This window comes from Loxodonta africana, chromosome 8 (genome assembly GCF_030014295.1).
Source record: "Loxodonta africana isolate mLoxAfr1 chromosome 8, mLoxAfr1.hap2, whole genome shotgun sequence".
NCBI lineage: Eukaryota > Metazoa > Chordata > Mammalia > Proboscidea > Elephantidae > Loxodonta > Loxodonta africana.
The window spans coordinates 7,282,307-7,302,799 of NC_087349.1; the positions used below are offsets into that span (position 1 = coordinate 7,282,307).

At 44.1% G+C, this 20,493-nt stretch overlaps 1 gene segment (V, D, J or C); it reads right to left on the bottom strand.

The window, feature by feature from the left end:
• Positions 1–15,182: 15,182 nt before the first annotated feature.
• Positions 15,183–15,702, bottom strand: LOC135227206 (T cell receptor beta variable 6-5-like). The segment is given in 2 exon segments: positions 15,183–15,535; positions 15,630–15,702. Coding segments are annotated over 2 exon segments (396 nt in total).
• Between the last annotated feature and the right edge of the window lie 4,791 nt (positions 15,703–20,493).

Below are 20,493 nucleotides of genomic sequence, written 5' to 3' on the forward strand. Positions count from 1 at the left end.
GTCCTGAGTCAGAGCTGGATAAATGACCACTCACAACAACAGGACTAAACCCCACTCCCAAGGAGTCCTCAAAAGATGTTAAAAAAAATCAGAGTCAAGGATGCAAGAGCTGAACCAGAATCAATTCATCATTGGAGTTGGGGAAGAAAAGAGTTTCCAGAAGGGGAGTGAGATTAATGTTTTAATTCACAACCTCACGTGGAGGACAAGTGAGATCTCAGTCAGGATCTGCAACAGGGCTCCTAGGAGAGTCAGTTTTGGAAAAAGAGGTACGTCCCTGCCTAGAAAAGGGGTGCCCATAGCGCCTACCTCTGTTACTGCACAGAGGAGAAGGGTAAACCCCCAACCCAATGGAGTAGAAACTATCGAAAGCATTTTTAGAGTGCGGACCTCACTTTATAGCAGAGAAGCAGAGTTTGTGTCTCCTGTAGCTCTTAGGATACAGCCACCTACCTATGTCTCAGGCCCAGGGCACATGCTAATGGTGTCATTTCTCCTTTTGCTACCAGGTATACTAGGATCTTGGTGATAACAGCATGCTGCAGTCTGTCAGAGAAGACTCAGAAGCTGGAGTCAGAGGCCAACTCTTTGCTTTCAAACCCCTTGTAGCATAAACAATAAACCCAAGTTATGCCACTGGTATTCAGATACCAGCAGGGTCACCTGTGGTGGACAGGTTTCAGCTGAGCATCCAGACTAGGAAGAAGCAGTCTACTTCTGAAAAGAATCAGCCTGTGAAAACCTCATGAATAGCAGGGGAACATTGTCTGATATCGTGACGGAAGATGAGCTCCTCAGGCTGAAAGGCACTAAGAAGACTACTGGGGAAGAGCCACCTCCTTAAAGTAGAGTTGCAGGAGGCGGAGCCAAGATGGCAGACTAGGCAGACGCTACCTCGGATCCCTCTTACAACAAAGACACGGAAAAACAAGTGAATCGATCACATACATAACAATCTATGAACCCTGAACAACAAACACAGATTTAGAGACGGAGAACGAACTAATATGGGGAAGCAGCGATTGTTTTCAGAGCCTGGAGCCAGCGCGCCAGTCAGGTACGGCACAAGCACAGAGAGCTGCTCCACCCCCCTGAACTAACCCCGGGAGGGGGACCAGCCGGTTCCGCGGGCGGCGTGGGATGCAGCCGGTAGGAAAAGTCCCATGGAGGCACTGACTGGTCTTGGAACGGGGAGAGCAGCATCCCAGCCGGGGAACCGTCCTGCCGGGATTTGGACTGGACGCAGGTACGGTACAAGCACGGGGAGCTTGCACAAGCAAGGGGAGCTGCTCCACCCATCTGAACTAACCCCCAGGAGGGGCCCAACTGGTTCGCGGGGGCAGCACTGCCACGCGGCTGGAGGGACGAGAAGTCCCCAGGACACAGCGACTGATTTTGGAGTCGAGAGTGCACCCTCCCAGTAGGGGAGCCTTGACGCTGGGCATGGGGCTGGAAGCAGAGGATCTGACCGGGACTCCAGCGGGCCAGACCGCCCGGGGGCAATCTCCACACAGCCAGCACACATAGGCGACGCGCCCTGCGGGAATCTCAGATATAATAGTCATTGCAAGCAAGACAAGCAACTCTGGCTATATTCTGAGGTGCTACTCTCCTATCTCTCTGTACCCTCCGCCACCCTCCCCAGGCGGCTTCATTAACATCTGAATAGCCTGAGCCAGAGGGAGAACTCTGATAGGAATCTGACTGCATTTTTTTTTAGCGGATTTTCTGGAAAAATTAGTTTCCCAGTGATGGCTCGGAGACAACAATCCATATCAAACCACTTAAAGAAGCAGACCATGACAGCTTCTCCAACCCCCCAAACAAAAGAATCAAAATCTTTCCCTAATGAAGATACAATCCTGGAATTATCAGATACAGAATATGAAAAACTAATTTACAGAATGCTTAAAGATATCACAAATGAAATTAGGATAACTGCAGAAAAAACCAAGGAACACACCGATAAAATTGTTGAAGAACTCAAAAAGATTATTCAAGAACATAGTGGAAAAATTAATAAGTTGCAAGAATCCATAGAGAGACAGCATGTAGAAATCCAAAAGATTAACAATAAAATTACAGAATTAGACAACGCAATAGGAAGTCAGAGGAGCAGACTCGAGCAATTAGAATGCAGACTGGGACATCTGGAGGACCAGAGAATCAACACCAACATAGCTGAAAAAAATTCAGAGAAAAGAATTTAAAAAAGTGAAGAAACCCTAAGAATCATGTGGGACTCTATCAAGAAGGATAACTTGCGAGTGATTGGAGTCCCAGAGCAGGGAGGGGGGACAGAAAACACAGAGAAAATAGTTGAAGAACTCCTCACAGAAAACTTCCCTGACATCATGAAAGACAAAAGGATATCTATCCAAGATGCTCATCGAACCCCATTTAAGATTGATCCAAAAAGAAAAACACCAAGACATATTATTATCAAACTTGCCAAAACCAAAGACAAACAGAAAATTTTAAAAGCAGCCAGGGAGAAAAGAAAGGTTTCCTTCAAAGGAGAATCAATAAGAATAAGTTCAGACTACTCAGCAGAAACCATGCAGGCGAGAAGGGAATGGGACGACGTATACAGAGCACTGAAGGAGAAAAACTGCCAACCAAGGATCATATATCCAGCAAAACTCTCTCTGAAATATGAAGGCGAAATTAAGATATTTACAGACAAACACAAGTTTAGAGAATTTGCAAAAACCAAACCAAAGCTACAAGAAATACTAAAGGATATTGTTTGGTCAGAGAACCAATAATATCAGATATCAGCACAACACAAGGTCACAAAACAGAACATCCTGATATCAACTCAAATAGGGAAATCACAAAAACAAACAAATTAAGATTAATTCAAAAAAAAAAAAAACACATAACAGGGAATCATGGAAGTCAATAGGTAAAAGATCACAATAATCAAAAAGAGGGACTAAATACAGGAGGCATTGAACTGCCATATGGAGAGTGATACAAGGAGATACAGAACAAAACAAGTTAGGTTTTTACTTAGAAAAATAGGGGTAAATAATAAGGTAACCACAAAAAGGTATAACAACTCTATAACTCAAGATAAAAGCCAAGAAAAACATAACGACTCAACTAACATAAAGTCAAACACTATGAAAATGAGGATCTCACAATTTACTAAGAAAAACGTCTCAGCACAAAAAAGTATGTGGAAAAATGAAATTGTCAACAACACACATAAAAAGGCATCAAAATGACAGCACTAAAAACTTATTTATCTATAATTATGCTGAATGTAAATGGACTAAATGCACCAATAAAGAGACAGAGAGTCACAGACTGGATAAAGAAACACGATCCATCTATATGCTGCCTACAAGAGACACACCTTAGACTTAGAGACACAAACAAACTAAAATTCAAAGGATGGAAAAAAATATATCAAGCAAACAATAAGCAAAAAAGAAGAGGAGTAGCAATATTAATTTCTGACAAAATAGACTTTAGACTTAAATCTGCCACAAAGGATAAAGAAGGACACTATATAATGATAAAAGGGACAATTGATCAGGAAGACATAACCATATTAAATATCTATGCACCCAATGACAGGGCTGCAAGATACATAAATCAAATTTTAACAGAATTGAAAACTGAGATAGATACCTCCACAATTATAGTAGGCGACTTCAACACACCACTTTCGGAGAAGGACAGGACATCCAGTAAGAAGCTCAATAGAGACACGGAAGATCTAATTACAACAATCAACCAACTTGACCTCATTGACTTATACAGAACTCTCCACCCAACTGCTGCAAAATATACTTTTTTTTCTAGCGCACATGGAACATTCTCTAGAATAGACCACATATTAGGTCATAAAACAAACCTTTGCAGAATCCAAAACATCGAAATATTACAAAGCATCTTCTCAGACCACAAGGAAATAAAACTAGAGATCAATAACAGAAAAACTAAGGAAAAGAAATCAAATACTTGGAAAATGAACAATACCCTCCTGAAAAAAGACTGGGTTATAGAAGACATCAAGGAGGGAATAAGGAAATTCATAGAAAGCAACGAGAATGAAAATACTTCCTATCAAAACCTCTGGGACACAGCAAAAGCAGTGCTCAGGGGCCAATTTATATCGATAAATGCACACATACAAAAAGAAGAAAGAGCCAAAATCAGAGAACTGTCCCGACAACTTGAAGAAATAGAAAGTGAGCAACAAAAGAATCCATCAGGCACCAGAAGAAAACAAATAATAAAAATTAGAGCTGAACTAAATGAATTAGAGAACAGAAAAACAATTGAAAGAATTAACAAAGCCAAAAGCTGGTTCTTTGAAAAAATTAACAAAATTAATAAATCATTGGCTAGACTGACTAAAGAAATACAGGAAAGGAAACAAATAACCCGAATAAGAAACGAGAAGGACCACATCACAACAGAACCAAATGAAATTAAAAGAATCATTTTAGATTATTATGAAAAATTGTACTCTAACAAATTTGAAAACCTAGAAGAAATGGATGAATTCCTGGAAAAACACTACCTACCTAAACTAACACATTCAGAAGTAGAACAACTAAATAGACCCATAAAAAAAAAAAAAGAGATTGAAACGGTAATCAAAAAACTCCCAACAAAAAAAAGTCCTGGCCTGGACGGCTTCACTGCAGAGTTCTACCAAACTTTCAGAGAAGAGTTAACACCACTACTTCTGAAGGTATTCCAAAGCATAGAAAAAGATGGAATACTACCCAACTCATTCTATGAAGCCACCATCTCCCTGATACCAAAACCAGGTAAAGACATTACAAAAAAAGAAAATTATAGACCTATATCCCTCATGAACATAGATGCAAAAATCCTCAACAAAATTCTAGCCAATAGAATCCAACAACACATCAAAAAAATAATTCACCCTGATCAAGTGGGATTTATACCAGGTATGCAAGGCTGGTTTAATATCAGAAAAACCATTAATGTAATCCATCACATAAATAAAACAAAAGACAAAAACCACATGATCTTATCAATTGATGCAGAAAAGGCATTTGACAAAGTCCAACACCCATTTATGATAAAAACTCTTACCAAAATAGGAATTGAAGGAAAATTCCTCAACATAATAAAGGGCATCTATGCAAAGCCAACAGCCAATATCACTCTAAATGGAGAGAACCTGAAAGCATTTCCCTTGAGAACGGGAACCAGACAAGGATGCCCTTTATCACCGCTCTTATTCAACATGGTGTTGGAAGTCTTAACCAGGGCAATTAGGCTAGACAAAGAAATAAAAGGTATCCGGATTGGCAAGGAAGAAGTAAAGTTATCACTATTTGCAGATGACATGATTATATACACAGAAAATCCTAAGGAATCCTCCAGAAAACTACTGAAACTAATAGAAGAGTTTGGAAGAGTCTCAGGATATAAAATAAACATACAAAAATCGCTTGGATTCCTCTACATCAACAAAAAGAACACCGAAGAGGAAATAACCAAATCAATACCATTCACAGTAGCCCCCAAGAAGATAAGATACTTAGGAATAAATCTTACCAAGGATGTAAAAGACCTATACAAAGAAAACTACAAAGCTCTACTACAAGAAATTCAAAAGGACATACTTACGTGGAAAAACATACCTTGCTCATGGATAGGAAGACTTAACATAGTAAAAATTTCTATTCTACCAAAAGCCATCTATACGTTTAACGCACTTCCGATCCAAATTCCAATGTCATATTTTAAGGGGATAGAGAAACAAATCACCAATTTCATATGGAAGGGAAAGAAGCCCCGGATAAGCAAAGCACTACTGAAAAAGAAGAAAGTGGGAGGCCTCACTCTACCTGATTTCAGAACCTATTATACAGCCACAGTAGTCAAAACAGCCTGGTATTGGTACAACAACAGGCACATAGACCAATGGAACAGAATTGAGAACCCAGACATAAATCCATCCACATATGAGCAGCTGATATTTGACAAAAGACCAGTGTCAATTAATTGGGGAAAAGATAGCCTTTTAAACAAATGGTGCTGGCATAACTGGATATCCATTTGCAAAAAAATGAAACAGGACCCATACCTTACACCATGCACAAAAACTAACTCCAAGTGGATCAAAGACCTAAACATAAAGACTAAAACGATAAAGATCATGGAAGAAAAAATTGGGACAACCCTAGGAGCCCTAATACAGGGCATAAACAGAATACAAAACATTATCAAAAATGATGAAGAGAAACCCGATAACTGGGAGCTCCTAAAAATCAAACACCTATGCTCATCTAAAGACCTCACCAAAAGAGTAAAAAGACCACCTACAGACTGGGAAAGAATTTTCAGCTATGACGTCTCCGACCAGCACCTGATCTCTAAAATCTACATGATTCTGTCAAAACTCAACCACAAAAAGACAAACAACCCAATCAAAAAGTGGGCAAAGGATATGAACACACATTTCACTAAAGAAGATATTCAGGCAGCCAACAGATACATGAGAAAATGCTCTCGATCATTAGCCATTAGAGAAATGCAAATTAAAACTACGATGAGATCCCATCTCACACCAGCAAGGCTGGCTTTAATCCAAAAAACACAAAATAATAAATGTTGGAGAGGCTGCGGAGACATTGGAACTCTTATACACTGCTGGCGGGAATGTAAAATGGTACAACCACTTTGGAAATCTATCTGGCGTTATCTTAAACAGTTAGAAATAGAACTACCATACAACCCAGAAATCCCACTCCTCGGAATATACCCTAGAGATACAAGAGCCTTCATACAAACAGATATATGCACACCCATGTTTATTGCAGCTCTCTTTACAATAGCAAAAAGCTGGAAGCAACCAAGGTGTCCATCAACGGATGAATGGGTAAATAAATTGTGGAATATTCACACAATGGAATACTACGCATCGATAAAGAACAGTGACGAATCTCTGAAACATTTCATAACATGGAGGAACCTGGAAGGCATTATGCTGAGCGAAATTAGTCAGAGGCAAAAGGACAAATATTGTATAAGACCACTATTATAAGATCTTGAGAAATAGTAAACCTGAGAAGAACACATACTTTTGTGGTTACGAGGAGGGGAGGGAGGGAGGGTGGGAGAGGGTTTTTTATTGATTAATCAGTAGATAAGAACTGCTTTAGGTGAAGGGAAAGACAACACTCAATACATGGAAGGTCAGCTCAATTGGACTGGACCAAAAGCAAAGAAGTTTCCGGGATAAAATGAATGCTTCAAAGGTCAGCAGAGAAAGGGCGGGGGTCTGGGGAACATGGTTTGCGGGGACTTCTAAGTCAATTGGCAATATAATTCTATTATGAAATCATTCTGCATCCCACTTTGAAATGTGGCGTCTGGGGTCTTAAATGCTAACAAGCGGCCATCTAAGATGCATCAATTGGTCTCAACCCACCTGGATCAAAGGAGAATGAAGAACACCAAGGTCACACGATAACTAAGAGCCCAAGAGACAGAAAGGGCCACATGAACCAGAGACCTACATCATCCTGAGACCAGAAGAACTAGTTGGTGCCCAGCCACAATCGATGACTGCCCTGACAGGGAGCACAGCAGAGGACCCCTGAGGGAGCAGGAGACCAGTGGGATACAGACCCCAAATTCTCATAAAAAGACCAAACTTAATGGTCTGACTGAGACTAGAGGAATCCCGGTGGACATGCTCCCCAGACCTTCTGTTGGCCCAGGACAGGAACCATCCCTGAAGACAACTCATCAGACATGAAAGGGACTGGTCAGCGGGTGGGTGAGAGACGCTGATGAAGAGTGAGCTAATTATATCAGGTGGACACTTGAGATTGTGTTGGCAACTCTTGTCTGGAGGGGGGATGGGAGGATAGAGAGAGAGGGAAGCTGGCAAAATTGTCACGAAAGGAGAGACTGGAAGGGCTGACTCAAGAGGGGGAGAGCAAGTGGGAGTAAGGAGTGAGATGTATGTAAACGTATATGTGACAGACTGATTGGATTTGTAAACGTTCACTTGAAACTTAATAAAAGTTAATAAAAAAAAAAAAAGTAGAGTCGGCTTTAAGAACATGGATGGAGTCAAGCTTTCAGGACCTTCGTTTGCTGACTCAGCACAACTTAAAAAGAGAAGAAAGAGCTGCAAACATCCATAAATAATCAGAAAGTGGAATGTAAGAATTATGAATCTTGGAAAGTTGGAAATGGTCAAAAATGAAATGGAAGGCATAAACACCAATATCCCAGGTATTAGTGAGCCTAAATGGACTGGTGTTGGCCATTTTGAACCAGACAATCCTACGGTCTACTACGCAGGGAATGACAACTTGAGAGAAATGCTGCCGCATTCATTGTCGAAAAGAATGTTTCAAGATCTACCCTTAAGTACAGCACGGTCAGTGATAGGATAATATCCATACTTCTACAAAGGAGCCTAGTTATTAGGACTATTATTCAAATAGAGGCACCAACCACTAAGTACAAAACTGAAGAAATTGAAGATTTTTACAAGTTTCTGCAGTCTGTATTTGATCATACAGGCAATCAAGATGCATTGACAATTATTGATGATTGCAATGGGAAAGTTGGCAACAAAGAAGATGGATCGGTAGTTGGAAAATATGGCCTTGGGTATAGAAATGATGCCAAAGATCGCATGATGGCATTTTGCAAGACCGACGACTTCTTCAATGTAAATAACTTTTTTCATCACCTAAACGGCAACGATACACATGAACTTTGCCAGATGGAATACACAGGAGTCAAATCAACTACATCTGTGGAAAGAGATGATGGAAAAAAGCTCAATATCATCAGTCAGAAAAAGGCCAGGGGACGAGGTGCAATAAGCTATCAATTTCTCTTGTGCAAGTTCAAGTTGAAAGTGAATAAAATTAGAACAAGTCGAAAAGAGCCAAAGTATGACTTTGAGTATAGCGCACCTGAATTTAGGGACCATCTCAAGAATAGATTTGAAGCATTGAACGCTAATGACCAAAGACCAGAGGAGCTGTGGAATGACATCAAAGATATACATGAAGAAAGCAAGAGGTCATTAAAAAGACAGGAAAGAAGGAAAAGACCAGAATGGATGTCAGCAGAAACTCAGAAACTTGCTTTTGAAATTTGAGCAGCTAAAGCAAAAGGAAGAATTGATGTAGTGAAAGAACTGAACAGATTTCAAAGGGTGCCTGAAGAAGAAAACGTAAAATATTATAATGACATGTGCAAAGAGCTGAGATAGAAAACTAAAAGGGAAGAACACGCTCAGCATTTCTCAAGCTGAAAGAACTAAAGAAAAAATTCAAGGCTCAAGTTGCAATAGTGAAGGATTCTATGGAGAAAATATTAAATGACACAGGAAGCTTCAAAAGAAGATGGAAGTGATACACAGAGTCATACAGCAAAAAGAATTTGTCTGCATTCAACCATTTTAGGAGGTCCCATATGATCAGGAACCGATGGTACTGAAGGAAGGAGTCCAAGCCACACTGAAGGCATTGGCAAAAAAAAGGCTCCAGTAATTGACAGAATATCAACTGACATGTTTCCACGAATGGAGGCAGCTCTGGAATTGCTTACTCGTCTCTGCCAAGAAATGTGGAAGACAGCTACCTGGCCAACTGACCAGAAGAGATCCATATTTATTCCTATTCTCAAGAAAAGTGATCCAATCGAATGTGGAAATTATTGAACAACATCATTAATACCACAAGCAAGCAAAATTTTGCTGAAGATCATTCCAAGCGGATGCAGCAGTGTATCTACAGCGAAATGTCAGAAATACAAGCTGGATCCAGAAGAGCACATGGAACCAGGGATATCATTGCTGATTGCAGATGGATACCAGAAGGATGTATATCTGTGTTTTATTGACTAGGTAAAGGCATTTGACTGTGTGGGTCATAACAAATTACGGTTAACTTTGTGAAGAATGGGAATTCCAGAACACTTAATTGTGCTAATGAGGAAACTGTACACAGATCAAGAGGCAGTTTTCCAGACAGAACAAGGGGACACTGCGTGGCTTAAATTAGGAAAGGTGCTTGTCAGGGTTGTACCCTTTCACCATACCTATTCAATCTGAGCAAATAATCCAAGAAACTGGACTATATGAAGAAGAACGGGGCATCAGGTTTGGAGGAAGACTCATTAACAACCTGCATTACGCAGAGGTCACAACCTTGCTTGCTGAAAATGAAGAGGACGAGAAGCACTTACTGAGGAAGATCAAAGACCACAGCCTTCAGAATGGATTACATCTCAACATAAAGAAAACAAACATCCTCACAACTGGACCGATGAAGAACATCATGACAAAGGGAGAAAAGATTGAAGTTGTCAAGGATTTCATTTTACTTGGATCCACAATGAACAGCCATGGAAGCAGCAGTCGAGAAACCAAAAGACGCATTGCACTGGGCAAATCTGCTGCAAAAGACCTCTTCAAAGTGTTGAAAAGCAAAGATACCACCTTGAAGACTAAGGTGGACCTGACCCAAGTCATGGTATTTTCAATTACATCATGCCCATGAGAAAGTTGGACAATTAATAAGGAAGACTGAAGAAGAATGATGCCTTTGAATTGTGGTGCTGGCGAAGAATATTGAATATACCATGGACTGCCAAAAGAATGAACAAATGTATCTGAGAAGTACAACCAGAATGCTCCTTAGAAGCAAGAATGGTGAGACTGCATCTTACATGCTTTGCACATGTTGCCAGGAAGGGTCGGTCCCTGAGAAGGATATTATGCTTGGTAAAGTACAGGGTCAGTGGAAAAGAAGAAGACCCACAATGAGATGGATGGACACAGTGGCTGTAACAATGGGCTCAAGCATAACAATTGGGAGCATGGCACAGGACCGGGCAGTGCTTCCTTCTGTGGTATATAGGGTTGGTATGAGTTAGAGGTGACTTGAAGGCACCTAAAAACAACTGTGGCCTGGGGAGCTGCGTACAGACACCCACAATCTTCCTGCATGTGCCTTTGTACCCTGGGAAGCCCAACTCTGGACCTCCTAGTCCTGGAGTTCATTCATCCATGTTAAGAAAACTGGCTCTCGGGTGTGGGTGTCCACCTGTAAAGTGCCAGGAACGGATGTGTGCTGGAGGAGAAGAAACTTAATGCCCGATATTACTTTGTTATCTTTTATAAGAAAAAATTGGAAGAGCTCATGGGTTTTAGCGCAAGCCAAAGCAATGGTTATTTCAGTTCCTTCCTTACTCGACCCTTGAGATACTTTCAGAACCCTTCAAAACCTGCCCTATGCCCACAGGTGCTTGGTAGAGACTTAGCTTACAGTCTCTGGCTGATAATTCTACCAGCTGGTGGCTGTGAGTCGGAATCAACTCAAGGGCAACAGGTTTGGGTTTTTTTCTTTTGGATTATCTCCAGGTCCAGTGCTGCCGTGTGCTCCATGTATTAACATTTCCCCTGCGTAGTTTGTTCCCTTGTAGCTGTTATAGTTTGCAATTGACATGTGTTTTCCCACCAGAGCATTTTTGTCTGATAGGGGACAGAGGTGGTTCTTCCTCCTGTGTTTCTTCTCCTCTTTTCCCTCCTTCCTCCTCCTCCTCTTCCTTAGAGCCCCTCCTCCAGTAGACAGTTGGATCAGCCTTCCTGAAGGGTATCAGGCTTAGGCCCCTCTGACTGCAGGAAGGACAAGCTGAGGGGCAGAGCTCTGATTTCAGGGTAGACCCCACCCTAGGGTTTCTCATCTTCCTCTCTTTGCACCTCCCTCTGGCATCAAGGCTGTGGGTCCACAGTTCTCCCACTGTGGTTCTCATTAGCAATTAGGGGGGCCTAACACCTCCCACAGAGCTGTAGGTATCTTGGCAGTGACTGAAAGCCTCAAAACAAAATGAAAACCAAACCCATTGCTCTCCAGTCCTTTTGGACACTTAGGGACCCTATAGGCCAGAGTAGAACTGCCCCGCAGGGTTTCCAAAGAGCACATGGTAGATTCGAACTGCCAAACTTTTGGTTTGCAGCCAGAGCTCTTAATCACTATGCAACCAGGGTTTCCAAAAGCCTCAAACACCTGCCTAATATTGGATCAATGAAGTTTTTCTTAACCCTTCACCTCCAGGGCAGCTTATCTGCACCACCCAGGACTCTGAATTCTCAGTAGCGCCACAGTGCCATCTTGTGGCCAAAAAAGGGAAGCATCATCATTGTTTATCCCTTCTGCACTGGTGGTCTAGTGGTTAAGTGCTACAGCTGCTAACCAAAGAGCTGGCAGTTCAAATCCACCAGACGGTCCTTGGAAACTCTATGGGGCAGTTCTACTCTGGCGTATAGGGTCGCTGTGAGTCGGAATCAACTCGATGGCATTGGGTTTTGGTTATTGGGCACTGGCCCCAAAATTACTGGGAAGTGTTTGCATATTGAAAACCAGACATCTAACCATTGTCGTTGATTTCAGCTTCTGAAGACCTCATGTGTTACTGAGTAGAACTGAGCTCCACAGGGTGTAACCTCTATGGAAGCAGATCTGCAAACCTTTCTTCTGTGGTTCTATTGGATGGATTAGAACCACCAAAGTTTCAATTAGTAGTTGAGCATAAACTTGTGCCCCATTCAGGGACCTCTGCATAGATGGCAGGGTGCATATTCCAGAATAATCTTCAAGCTTTACAATCAACATCCTCTAACCCCAATCCCAACACTAGTCCTAGACCTACGTGACGCTTAATGTTATCTGTCAACTTGGCTAGGCCATGGTTCTCATGGTTTGGCAGATGTTATTTAATCATCCTCTGTTTTGTGGGCAACCAATGAGTTGGAAGGGCAGTTTCCTGGGGGTGTGGCCTGCATCCAATGTATATGGATGTTCTGGAAAAGCACGTTCTCTCTCTGGATCCTGCACTCGTCTCATGATTGACCTCTAGTTTCTGGAGAAGCCTTCAGCCTGACACCTGACCAACGGATTTGGGAGTTGCCAGCCTCCACAATTGTGTGAGCCATTTCCTTGAAATAAATCCTTCTATATATATTTATACATACACTTCACTGGTTTTGCTCCTCTAGAGAACCCAGCCTAAACTCCCTAACTCTATTCCTTCAACTTACCATGTTTAACATCCCTGTGCTACTCTCTACTTAAATCCTATGGCATATCCGACAGTTATCATCTAACTGGGATTTTCTTCCCTTAAAAGCATGTCCTGAAAGGGAGAGGGATAGACCTGGGGATAGAAGGAAATAATACCTAGTCTAAAATAGGAAGAAAAACCCAGCACCTGAGAGTAGGTTTCTTCATCCATTACTGAAGATATACCAAGATGCCATTACCACCACCACGCACAGGAGATCATCAAGGTAACTAGAGTAAACACAGATCAGCTAAGGGCTGGGTAGGCATTTCTTTTACCATTTAATGATTTCCATCCACTGGCCAACAGCCACAGCCCTTCAGGAGTTCTCCTTTGGTCTAGCCTCCTCCTACAAAAAAGTCAGCTGCTGTCCTAGTCTACTGCTTTCCCTGGGGAGTGGAGGACAGAGGAAGGCTCTGCTCAGGCTTCTAGGAGTGGCAAGGAGAGAGTAGATGTACGTGGTTTGTGCACAGGAAGGAGGTGGCCATGCCACACTGTGGCTAAGCTGCTGGCACAGAGGTACATGGTCGAGTCCCCTGTCTCCACAGCCTGGGTCCTCAGCGTGGAAGACGTCCCGTCAGACTTCACCACTGAGAACTGAGCCTCAGGCATCCCTGACGTGTCTGCTCCCTCCTTGTTTTGGAACTACATCAAAAACACCAGGTTCTGTCAGTACCAGTAAAGGCAGTTTTGTCCCTGAGGGCTATGGCCTCGCCTCTCTTTGTGACACTGTGCCAGGGGCCTTGGAGACTCCGGCATCTATGTGACCCGAGGAGACAGATGCTGGGAACAGAATGGGGACAATGACGGGAATCACCGCACAGACACACACACACACCAAATATACACACTGTACTTACCACTCACACACACAGTCATGCATGCCCCCCATGCATAGACACACGTGCACGCATACACACACTGGAAATACTTGGTGTCCAGGGACTCACCTGCCCCCAGGAGCCAGAGGGCCACCCAGTAGATGACCCAGGAGCCCATGGTGGGTCCTGTATACCTGGAGAGTTTGTTGGTTCAGGGTCTTTGTGCTCATGAGCAAAGGAGGGAGACATCCCTCCCCACACAAGACAGGTCATGTCACTGTCTCATCAGTCTCCAAGCTCTCCGGAAACGAGATCATATTATAACACACTTTGATGACTGATTTGAATATGTACAAGCTCCTTTTTGAAAACATCACCTCATGGGTGCTAGCCCAGAGCCCCCGGACTGTCTGGACAGGAGACTCACACCACAGCTCTAAGTGCACCTTCTCCCTCACCACTCTCCTCATCTGCCAGGCTTGTTCACTGTGACCCACCTCCAGCACCTCAAATGCCTGACTGAGGACGATCCCATGGTCCATGTGTTCCTGTCTGCCATGGCCCCTCCACCCTCCTGGCCACACTGCTCAGCATCCCCAACCTTAGGCAGGGTGGGCACTGGGGGCTGACTCGGCTAGGCACGGATAAGCTTGAAGTCACTGTGGTATCCAGGGACACAGGAGACGAAGTGATGCCTGGGTCAGTGTCTGAGTCCGGAGCTCCTATTCCTTTTGCCTGTCAGGGACCAATGTCCCCTGGCTTCTCTCATCTCCATCAAGGACTCTACCCACGACCCATGGCAAAGCCCTGCTGTTCAAGTCTCCATGCCACAGAAAAGGTTCCTCTCCTCTTCCTTGTGGAAGGAGACTCAGGCTCCTCGTCCAGAAACAGTGGTGTGTAACATGCTCTAGAGCGTCTCCTGATGCTTCCAGAACCCACAAGGCTGTTACAGGGGGTTCAGCTCCTCATTTCACTGCTAGAAGAATCCCCAGGTGTTCCATGGTCACTAAAGTATGTCTGCTTTCATTAACTGGACACTGTAGTTTCAAACTCCCTTTCCTTCGTGGGGAGCATGGGTGCCAGGTGAGGGGCCCCGGGGCAGGACACATTGCAGCTCTGTGTGATTGCTGCTAGCCCAGAGACACATGACTGAGTCCCATCCCCAGGTCTAGGCTGGCTGAGAGTGGCCTGGAGCTGGACCTCAGCAGGAATGGAGGGCCCTGCACCTTCCACCCCAGCTCCGAGGCCCTGGGTCTGAGCAGGCTATGGGGGCCTCGTGAGCCCTTCTTGTGAGGGGCTGATGTGACCCTGCAGCACTGTGGAGTAACTGCTGGCGCAGAAGTACACAGCTGTCTGCGAGGGGGCGGCCGACCCCAGGGTGAGGTGGAAGTGCTCCTTTTTTGATCTGGAGACGCTATAACCCTCGGGGATGTCACCATTTTCAGTATCACCAACACGGACAGAGTAGTGGATCAGCCGCAGCCCCAGTCCCGGGTCTTGTCGGTACCAGTACATGTACTCATGGTTCATGTTCTGGGTACATTCCAGGGTCACGTTCCCTCCTGTCCTCGCGATTTTGTGCCTCGGGTTCTGGGTGACGCCAGCATTCGTGTGCCCTGTGGGGACAAAGAACAAAGTTGGTGCCAAAGGGAAAGGCTGGGGAAGGATCCGGAAGTCATAGGAGAGGAGAGGGTCCTGCCCAGGACGCACCTGCCCCCAGGACAGCCAGGACCACAACGCACAGGAGGCGCATGGCAGGGACAAGCTCTGGAGGGGTCCTTCTGAGATGTCACCCTCCTGCCCCAGCCTGGCCCCAGAGCAGCCTGCCCCAGTGGCCACGCCCCTTTTCCCTGCAACCTCCAGTCAAAATAAACACTCAGGCCAACAGCCCAGACTGGGAGGAATGCACTGCTCTGAATTTGCACAAGTTCTGTGTGTAGAGGAGTCTTTTCTGCCTTTGTGCAGAACAGTTTGTAACTCTGTATAAATTTCTCCCTGAGGATGGAATTCCTCCTTGACTCACTGGCTTTTATTTACCTAACTGTCCCTGCAGTCCAGAATGTCAGGGGAGATCCTTGTGGCTTCCTGGTGCAACAAAGACTCCTGTGTTCTAGAACTCCTTCAAGAGTCCTTTTCTCATTTGCTCGGTCACCCACCATCCTGTTAACCTCCTTCCACCTGCAAGGACTCGCTCTGGAGTCAGAGCTCTAGATCCGAGGGCGCCTCTTCAACCAGCACTCGGGAAAGTTTCACTCAATTCGTTATCAATTCCCTGACTGGGGGGACACCTGCCCACACCTAGCTAGATTCATCACGACACCTGCTTCCTGGGTGTGGTCAGCAGGAGAACGATCCCCAAAGATGTCCACATCCCAAGCCCTGGAGCCTGTGAGTGTATTAGACTTCATGGCGGGGGATTAAGGCTGCAGGTTGAATTAAGGTTGCTAATCAGTGGACTGAGTTCCTGGTGTTGCAAAGGGTTAACACACTCAGCTGCTAAGCAAAAGTTTGGAGGCTTGAGTGCACCCAGAGGTGCCTCCAAAGTAAGGCCTGGAGATCTGCTTATGAAAAGTCAGCGACTGAAAACCCCGCGGAGACGTTCTACGCTGACACACATGCAGTTGCTCTGAGTCAGAATCTACTTGACTGCAGCTGGGGATGGTAACTGGTGAAATTTTCCGTGAGTTTTTCACTCGGAACCTTCTCCAGGGAGCAGAGCTGGACCCTGCATGCACAGTAGTGCCCTGACCACCTGCATTCCGTAACTGGCCTGTGACTCATGAGACAGAAGGTTCCACAGAAACAGGCAGATATTTAAGGTCAATATTGTACGTTTAGCTTGGGGACCCTGGAACCCCCAAACAAGAAACATACTTATTTTCATTTTTAAGTTTCCTTTCCTATTTCATGTGATCCCAAATCTTGTACAAAGTAAAAAAATAAATCTTGTACAAAGTAGAGGGCACAAAACAATGGGTTAAATAAAGGAAATGGACTAACAAATTCCAACCCTTTATGTCGTTTCTCTCCTGGTAGGCTGCACCATGAACAGGAAGACTCCTTAGCAAACCCCCCTTCCTCTCTGTGTGCAACAGGGAAGACTCCACAGGAACCCCCCCACTCACACAAACCCAACAAAACCAGCTGCCACTGAGTCAGCTCCAACTCACGGTGACTCCATGTGTGTCAGAGTATAACTGTGCTCCATAGGGTTTTCAGTAGATGTTTTTGCAGAAGTAGACTGCCAGACCTTTGTTTTGACGTAGCTCTGAGTGGACTGGAACCTCTAACCTTCTGGTTAGCAGCTGAGCGTGGTCACCGTTTGCACCTGCAGGAACAGCCTTCAAGAAAAATGGCACATAGTCTGGGTATGAACGACAGCTCCAGTGCAGAAAGGTGCGCCTTTTCTCTTGTCACCTGTAGGATCCACTCAGGTCTCTGCCCTGAAGTTGTCAGGGAGGCAGCATGATAATCCCACGTGGTCCATGACTTATGACCTTCCTGCTCCTGCACATCTGGGCCTGAAAAAGAGAAGCTGAAGCAGGGATACTTCTACAGAGGGGTCGGAGGGCCCACAGGTACCTGAGGAATGGAACCCAGTGTGCCTCCTCGCTTTGCTGTTTGTGACCTCTGCCTACAGGACAGTGGCTTCACCTCTGTCAGTAGTGCTTCTGCAGTTGAACAAACCGTCACACAGTCCTTCCTCAGCACACTTCTGTCAGCAGTGACACAGGTTACAGGGATGAGCAAAGAGAGTCTGGGGAGCCCTCGGCTCAGCTGGCCTGAGCTCAGCCTGGAGGCCGCGCCATTCTCACCAACACTTCCTAAGCTGGGCACAGGGCTTTGTGTATAGGGCCGTGTATCTGTCTATCTGTCTGTCTATTATCTCTCTCTCTCTGTCTTCTATCTACTTGACTACCCACCCATCCGTCCATCCATCCATCCATCCATCCATCCATCCATCCATCCATCCATCCATCCATCCATCCATCCCTCCAACTTCCCACCTGCCCATCCATCCATCCATCCATCCATACATACATCCACTCACCCACCCATCCTTTTGTTTTGGGAAAGTTATCACTGAATGCTCAGTTGTTTTGTGTTGACTAGATGAGTGTTGCTAACCCATGCTGGTTAAGTATTGCTAACTCATGCAGGTAAGGAAAACTTCCTAAGTTTGATTCTGGATAAAGTTGCTGCTTCAGCTAAATGGCATTAAGACTAATTCTTGTTTAGCTCTTGGCCCAAGAAAGCCATTTTAAATCTTGCATCTACAAAAAATTTTTAACACAAAAACTTCAAAACAGACAAAAAATGACTTCAAAGGCTGTTGAAATCATCGCATGCACCGTTGACTTCATAATTTGGCCAAGTGGTCAGCAGTTTCTCCACATTGTCATTGGCTTTTAGCGGAGTGGCCATATGCTGACTGGATTTCCTCCCCAATCTGTGACCTCGGATGCTGGGTATGGGCACCTACAATCTTGCTGCACGTGGCTTTGCACCCTGGGAAGCCCACCTCTGGATCTCCCAGTCTTGAAGCTTGTTCATCCATGTAAGAAAATGGGCTCTTGGGTGTGGGCATCCACCCGCAAGGTGCAAAGGAGGGATGTGGGTTAGAGTAGAAGAAAGTTAATGCTCAGTATCACTTTGCCAACTTTTATAAGAAGAAATTGGAGGAGCTCATGGGTTTTAACCCATGATAATTACTGGCAATTGGAATGTGAAAGTTAGAAACAAAGAAGGATCAGTAGTTGGAAAATATGGCCTTGGTGATAGAAAAAATGCCAGAGAGCGAATGATAGAATTTTGCAAGACCAATGACTTCTTCATTGCAAATACCTTCTTTCACCAACATAAACGGCGAGTATACACATGGACCTCGCCAGCTGGAACACATAGAAGTCAAATTGAGTACATCCGTGGAAAGAGACAATGGAAAAGCATAATATCATCAGTCAGAACAAGGCCAGGGGCCTACTGTGGAGTAGACCATCAATTGCTCATATGCAAGTTCAAGCTGAAACTGGAAAAAATCAGAGCAAGTCCACGAGAGCCAAAATATGACCTTGAGTATATCCCACCTGAATTTAGAGACCATCTCAAGAAGAGATTTGATGCACTGAACACTAGTGACCGAAGACCAGACGAGTTGTGGAATGACATCAAAGACATCACCTATGAAGAAAGCAAGAGGTCACTGAAAAGACAGGAAAGAAGGAAAAGACCAAGATGGATGTCAGAGGAGACTCTGAAACTTGCTCTTGAGAGTCGAGCAGCTAAAGCAAAAGGAAGAATTGATGCAGTAAAAGAACTGAACAGAAGATTTCAAAGGGCCTCTCGAGAAGACAAAGTAAAGTATTATAATGGCGTGCAAAGAGCTGGAGACGGAAAACTAAAATGGAAGAACATGCTTGGTGTTTCTCAAATGGAAAGAACTGAAGAAAAAACTCAAGCCTCGAGTTGCAATAGTGAAGGATTCCATGGGGAAAATATTAAACGATGCAGGAAGCATCAAAAGAAGATGGACAGAATACACAGAGTCATTATACCAAAAAGAATTAGTCGATATTCAACCATTTCAAGAGATGCCATATGATCAAGAACTGATGGTATTGAAGGAAGAAGTCCAAGCTGCTCTGAAGGCATTGGCAAAAAACAAGGCTCCAGGAATCGATGGAATGTCAATTGAGATATTTCAACAAACAGATGCAGTGCTGGAGGTGCTCACTCGCCTATGCCAAGAAATATGGAATACAGCTTCCTGGCCAACTGCCTGGAAGAGATCCATGTTTATGCCTCTTCCCAAGAAAGGTGATCGAACCAAATGTGAAAATTATAGGACAATATCATTAATATCACACAAAAGCAAAATTTTGCTAAAGATCATTAAAAAATGGTTGCAGCAGTATCTCGACAGGGAACTGCCAGAAATACAGGCCAGTTTCAGAAGAGGACGCAGAACCAGGGCTATCATTGCTGATGTCAGATGGATCCTGGCTAAAAGCAGAGAATACCAGAAGGATGTTTACCTGTGTTTTATTGAGTATGCAAAGGCATTCGACTGTGTGGATCATAACAAACTATGGATAAAATTGGGAAGAACGGGAATTCCAGAACACTTAATTGTGCTCATGAGGAACCTTTACATAGATCAAGAGGCAGTTGTTCAGACAGAACAAGGGGATACTGATTGGTTTAAAGTCAGGAAAGGTGTGCATCAGGGTTGTATTCTTTCACCACACCTATTTAATCTGTATGCTGAACAAATAATCCGAGAAGCTGGACTATATGAAGAAGAATGGGGCATCAGAATTGGAGGAAGATTTATTAACAACCTGCGCTATGCAGATAACACAACCTTGCTTGCTGAAAGTGAAGAGGACTTGAAGCACTTACTGATGAAGATCAAAGACCACAGCCTTCAGTATGGATTACACCTCAACATAAAGAAAACAAATCCTCACAACTGGACCAATGAGCACCATCATGATAAACGGAGAAAAGATAGAAGTTGTCAAGGATTTCATTTTACTTGGATCCACAATCAACAGCCACAGAAGCAACAGGG